This window comes from Theropithecus gelada, unplaced genomic scaffold, assembly GCF_003255815.1.
Source record: "Theropithecus gelada isolate Dixy unplaced genomic scaffold, Tgel_1.0 HiC_scaffold_1807, whole genome shotgun sequence".
NCBI lineage: Eukaryota > Metazoa > Chordata > Mammalia > Primates > Cercopithecidae > Theropithecus > Theropithecus gelada.
The window spans coordinates 1-6,600 of record NW_020258233.1 but is presented as its reverse complement, the minus strand read 5'-3'; the positions used below and the strand labels follow the sequence as shown (position 1 = coordinate 6,600).

At 41.7% G+C, this 6,600-nt stretch overlaps 1 protein-coding gene across 1 annotated transcript; it reads right to left on the bottom strand.

The window, feature by feature from the left end:
* Window positions 1–1,335: 1,335 nt before the first annotated feature.
* LOC112617459 (zinc finger protein 195-like) lies at window positions 1,336–5,099 on the bottom strand (the record flags this gene model as incomplete). Its single annotated transcript, XM_025374232.1, has 3 exons — window positions 5,085–5,099; window positions 1,936–2,062; window positions 1,336–1,431 (listed from the first exon to the last, which is right to left on the bottom strand). Coding segments are annotated over exons 1-3 (238 nt in total), but the record flags the coding sequence as incomplete, so codon positions are not given.
* Window positions 5,100–6,600: the final 1,501 nt, after the last annotated feature.

Genomic DNA, 6,600 nt, shown 5'->3' with positions numbered 1-6,600 from the left:
CTAAATAAACTCAGCCAGGCCCCAAGACAGAGATTGCACGTTCCCCCCGCAGATGTGGAATCTGTCATGGCTGAACTCACAGGAGCAGAGGACGATGGCAGTTGCCAGGGCCTGGAGTTGGGGAAAATGAGCTGTTGTTCAAAAGGTACAAACTTTCAGTTGTAAGATGAGTAAGTTTGGGGAATCTAATGAGTAGCTTTATGAATACTATTAATAATCTTTTGTATGCTTAAAATTTGCCAACAGTAGACATGAACTGTTCTCACTACAAGGTAATTATGTGAAGTGATAGATTTATTCCTTAATGTGATTGCACTAATTATTTCACAATGTATACACATATCAAATTATTACATTGTACACAATATACACACAGTTTTTATTTCTAAAATAATCTGTTACACATATGCCCATATAGACACACCTGTATATATATGTGTGTGTATATATGAATGGATAAAGAAAATATGATGTAAATAGACAACAGAATATTACTCCAGCATAAAAAGTGAAATCCTATCATTTCAAAAGGATGTTGATATATGATATATACACACATATATGATATATACACACACATATATACATACACATACACGTACATACCTATGAATGACACAGTCCTGATAAGCCTCATACTAAAAAAGAAGAAATTATAAAATGATAATATTATAACTATTACAGTTGGGAGTTAGGGAATATAGAGTTTAAATGACCAACCTCAGTTCACACTAAAAAAAAAATAAATAAAATTTTGAAGTAAAATAACATTAGATCATCTCATATTTGGGCAGATGCCTAGTGTTCGGAGAAAACTGCTGGGTATACATTTCTGTAGACTCCCATTTGAAATCTCTGTGGGATACGAAATCATAAAGCAGAAAGCACACAACATCTGTTTATGGGACTTCTGGGATTTCTGAACCAAACACCATCACCACGCCTCTTGCACACTTCAGACATGATGCAAAAAGGAAATCAAAAAACATTTAACAGAGTTCCTCAAACATAGGCAGGTACATGCATGTTCCCAAAAGCAGTGGCAGAGCAAGACATGAGACCACACAGGCCCTTACTCGTCAGGAGGAGGATCTGATTTTTACTGTAACTTTTATAAAGGAAGATCACTAAACAGGAAGCGGAGTCTGTAGAAAATTTAAGAGAATGAGACAGAAGACGCTTCTAGGGGACAGCAAGAGAAAGACACCCAGGCTCTCAGAAACCATCTCCACTAGAGCAGAGCTTCCCAAACCACATTTTAAGCTCTGGCTCTGGCTTCCTCCTTGACCTCTGGACCTCTCACCTGGGTTACCTGCTTCGTTCACGCCCACCCACCTGGATGTCCGTCTACTGCCTCCTGTCTCTTCACATTCCAGGGCTCTTTTCTTTGCTCCAGGCAGGTGATCAGGCCTGGCTTAGAGACAGTGAGACCTGTTTTATTAGAAAAAAGTGACATTACTCTTGCTGAAATTCTCCAATTACCAACCTTGTACTGTGCTTAGTAGAGTGAACATTATAGAAGATTCTAGAAAATCAATCCAAAAATTATGCTTCCTGACATAACCTTTAGAATATTCAGTAAGTATTGTAAATCTGTGGGTTCTCAGTTTCACCACTCAGTACTGCTGAAATAAAACACTGGTGGTGGAAATTTGACTTTAAGGTGTGGGCAACAATATTTCATGCCACTGAATCTCCGGAATTATCACTAGAGTGAAAGATACAAATCAGTTAAAAAAAGGGAAGGTTTATGTCAAAATGAACCACATTATGAAGATTTTTTTTTTTTACCATCAACAATTCCCCATGTTTTTCTTAAAAGCAGGGATCTGAAACTCATTCATGCAATGCAGAAACTCCCGAAAAACATTCCGCAAAGGAACGAAAGGAACTCTTCGGGGCATATGAGGAATTACGTATTGAAGTTATCCTCACCAATGGAGAACAAGTTTCTGTAGTTCTCCAACATCACATCCCTGTACAAATTCTGCTGAGCAGGGTCCAGGCATTTCCACTCCTCCAGGGAGAATTCTATGGCCACATCCCTGAACGTCAACAGTGTCTGAAGAAGAAACAACAACAACAACAAATACTTACCAAGTGGCTTTCGGCAGAGTTCTTAACTTGATTCAAGGTGAAATGAGCGAGTGAAGAGAACTGGTTCTAACTTATACAAGTGACTGGAATTATAAAATAAGGTAATTTTTAGCACAAGAATATTCTCTAACTCTGAGGAAAGAGAATTGCCTAAGATCCACATAAGCAGTGTACACACAATACTTTTCTGGATGATGAAGTATAAAATTAAGGGCGTCAACAAAGGCATGTCCATTTTTGAGTGCTACATTTACGTCACATGAATAAGGTGTGTATATTTCTCAGGTGGAAAAGTCATGGTGAGTTAGAAGCTGTCTCTCCAATTTTAATGTGTCCAATAAACTAGAGTTCTTGTGCAGATTTTGCTTCAGGAAATCGGAGATCAAGCCTGAGTTTCCGAATTTCTAATGCGCTCACCAGTGATGCCAGTCCTTTGGGCCCAAGGACAATATTTTGTCAAAATCCTGTAAGTGGCAGAGCATGGGTTTATCCCAGTTTTTCTGAACCACAAAGAGAGATCAGATTTTTCATCTTCTAAAGCAAGGCATACGCAGAAAGAATCTAAGAAGCAAAGACCTTTCAGATTAAATGTGATTATTTATGCACACTAATTAGTAAATCTCCTCCAGGTACTTAAAGAGAAAAAAATAAACTCTACAATGGAAAAATCTGTCAGAGAGCTCTTTCACCAACTGAATAAAACTAATATCAACTGTAATAGGACAGATTTTTATCATGTGTCAATGCACAGAGAAGGACATATTACTGGTGTGATATTGGCCAAAAGGTCAATTATAATCTGAATCGAATCATACTGAAACTTACTGTTATGCAAAGTTCAAGTGACAAATAAATATCTCCCGTGTTCTGACAAACAAATATCTCCCAGGTATTGCGGCATTTGGCCAACAGTCTGCAATGCAACAGGGCTCCTTCTTTGTTCCCAAGCAGATCGGCAGGTCGAGAAATAAAAGACACACACAAGATAGTGAAAGCTGGGTCCAGGGGGGTCCCTACCTTCTGGTCCTGCGATGCTGCCAATGCACTGGATATACCATCATTTGTTATTAAGTTTAGCGAGGGCGGGGGTAGGTTAGTGAGGGATTTAGGGTCGTTTGATTATGAGGTGAGATGGTCACATGGGGATGAAGTAATTCTTTTTTTTTTTGAGACAGAGTTTCACTCTTTTTGCCCAGGCTGGAGTGCAATGGCGCGATCTCGGCTCACCGCAACCTCCGCCTCCCGGGTTCAAGCGATTCTCCTGCCTCAGCCTCCCGAGTAGCTGGGATTACAGGCATGTGCCACCACCCCGGCTAATTTTGTATTTTTAGTAGAGACAGGGTTTCTCCATGTTGGTCAGGCTGGTCTTGAACTCCCGACCTCAGGTGATCCACCTGCCTCGGCCTCCCAAAGTGCTGGGATTACAAGCGTGAGCCACCGCGCCCGGCTGAAGTAATTCTTTAACATAACATTGGTATGCAGAAGTACAGTATACAGAGATAAGAATTTACGATATAGTGTGTGTGCATCAGCAATTTCTAACAGAGCCTTAAAACACAAACGCGGTCTATCCATAACCTATGATTAGCAAGATATTAAACAGCAGTAACAATGGCAGCAAAAGCTGGTTACAAACAATCAATGAAAGCAGGACGTGAAACTAGACAAACGGTTAGACCACAAATTCTCAGAAGGGAGTATGCCTTCACTCTAAAGAGACCTAGAAGAGCCGTGGCAAGATAAGGGCGTTTATAGCCCTATCTTATCCATGTGGACAGGTGCCCCCCATGTGTCCGTTTATAGGCTCTCCACAAGGGTCGCATTCCATTCCCAGAGCTATGAACACCTGCTTTTCTGGGATAGGAATCTTGGTGATGTGAAACCTCTCTGACTGCACGTCCGTTCATAGGCTCTCTGCAGGGGGAAGCACATCACGTGCTGTTGGTTCATTCTGGCAGCCCAACCCGGCATTGTCTACACAATCCTGCATGCAATTTTGTATTTACAACAATTAGAAGCATTTCATCTTTTATTCTGTAGCAGTAGTTTCAGGGGTTCTCCCTACACCCAGGTTCTGACAAATACGTCCCAGGTTCTGACAAATAAATATCTCCTATGTTCTGACAAATATCTCCCAGGTTCTGTAATCTCTTCTTTTGTCTTGAGACGGAGTCTCACTCTGTAGCCCAGGCTGGAGTGCAGTGGTGTGATCTCAGCTCACTGCTACTTCTGCCTCCCTGGTTCAGGCAATTCTCGTCCCTTAGCCTCCGGAGTAGCTGGAACTATCCACATGTGCCACCATGCTTGGCTAATTTTTGTATTTTTTCAGTAGAGATGGGGTTTCACCATGTTGGCCAGGCTGGTCTCAAACTCCTGGTCTCAAGTGGAGGCCTAGGCCTCCCAAAGTGTTGGGATTATAGGCGTGAGACACTTCGCCCAGCAGTAATCTCTAATAGTGTATTAAAATAGTCTTTCTTTAGCATTCTAAAAAGCAAGTGTCTTTTCATTTTTCTCTTTTCCAGAATGCTCTGAGTTATTCTGGGCAATAAATGTCATTGAGTTTAAATGTTTATTTTCTTAGTCCTGTTCTGCATGCAGCTAATGGAGCATCCAGATGAAACCTAAACAGTGCACGTTTCCCTTCTTTGCTGACATCCAAAAACCGCACCCCATCCTCGAGAGGAATCCTGAGTATCTACACGTTCAGTGCCACGAAGTGAACGTTTTTAATACTGCAGGTCATAAAGTCATGGTGAGAATTCTTCATGGCATATAAGAAGTCAAGGTGAAGAAAACAGAGAGACAGCTTTGGTATGCAGAAAAATATGTTCAGAGACCCTTCATTATTACAAGAAAAAAAAAAAGTAGCTGAAACAAACTTATGATGCAGAAACACCACAAGTAGAGAAGTAAAGGTTTCCAAATTCTAAACACACGACATTTCAGGAGCAAAAGTGGACACAACCCCTGACCTGAGATGCATTTACCTGAGCACCAGCCATTTCTTTCTCTTTCTCCTGCTTCTCTGGGATTTCCTCTTAGGAAAGATCTCTGGACAAATCACACCTGTATCATGGGAATATGCCTTTAAAGGTGTCAGCACAACCCCTTCACCTGCGACCACCACACCCATCAACGGAAAGACCTAGAAATACAGAAAAAGTCCACGCTTTTCTGTTCTTTATAAAAGAGATTCAGCAACAGTAAACTTCTACATGGAGATCAAAATGTGACTTTCTCTCTTCCGGCTCTCAGGTTCCCTCCCCTGCTAAACAAAAGCAATTCTGCTTTGGCAACTGGAGCATAAGCTGCACTGAGCCGGCCTCTGAAACCTGGCAAAGAAGGCCCTGTGACCTCCCTTTGGAACCAAGGCTGAACTCAACTCGTACAAATGCATCTGAAATCCCCCATCACTGATTCTGGCCACACCTTAGAATCCCATGAGGCATGTGATTTAAACAGCACTGGTGCTTCCACCCAAACCAATAGGCAGAATCTGTGGGGAAGGCAATGGTGAGGGCCTTTTCTTGAGTTGTCCATGTGATTTAATTAGAAGCCAGGTTGAGAACCATTTAGCTAAGCCTTGCTTCTCAAGCTTCAATGTGCATATGAATCTTCTGGTAATTTTGGCCCCACTCTGAGTCAAGTGATCCTGAAGATTTCAAAGGGGTTCATGGGCTGGATTTTTTTTAACAGTTCTGCCACTAATGGCGATGCTGCTCCCCCAAGACTTGTGATCATCAACACTCAGCTAAACAAAGCAGCCCCAGCACAGTCCCTTACACCCAACCCTCCTACCACAACACAAGTTCTTGTGGTGCAAATGGAGACAGTCAATCTCCATTCTGAAAGATTACATTATTTTCTGGCTCTTGAAAGTTTTCCAGGGCTGGAGAAGGAAGCAATGTCTGAGTCTGTCTGCATTTGGAAAACAATGTGTACACACATATGAATGCAGTGTTTATTAAGCAGGCACCATGTGCTCAGAAGTATGCGACAGCACTGTGCTGGGCACTTCACGTCATGTGAGCCAATCCTCATCACACCCTGGGTGATAGAACCAAGTGTCCCACAACTCTCAAGATATAGACGAAGGGCCCAGGCTTTGTAGTTCTTCTATTTTCCTATCACTAACTTTTTAAAAGTGTAATGATAAAAGCTCCACACAGACCGATGGAAGGGATACAGGGAGGATGAAGTACAGTGCAGAGGTACTTTCCATTGTTGCGTTTATCCTCACTTTCTTGTGGCTTGTGAAGCAACTATTAGACCCACAGGACTGAGAAACAGGTTGCTGGATGCGATGTCTCTAAAAGCACTGGTGTTAGTAAAAAAGAAAAAAAATTAAGGCCCCAAAATAGAGAGTTCTTTTATTCCATTTATCTGCTTTGGGGTTTCAGAAAATTCTGTGTATTAGTTCTGGAGAGGCAGCAGGAGTCAAACTCTGATTTAACTCTGTAGTTAAACCCCAAACTCTGATTTACCTCTGTAGTTAAACTCCAA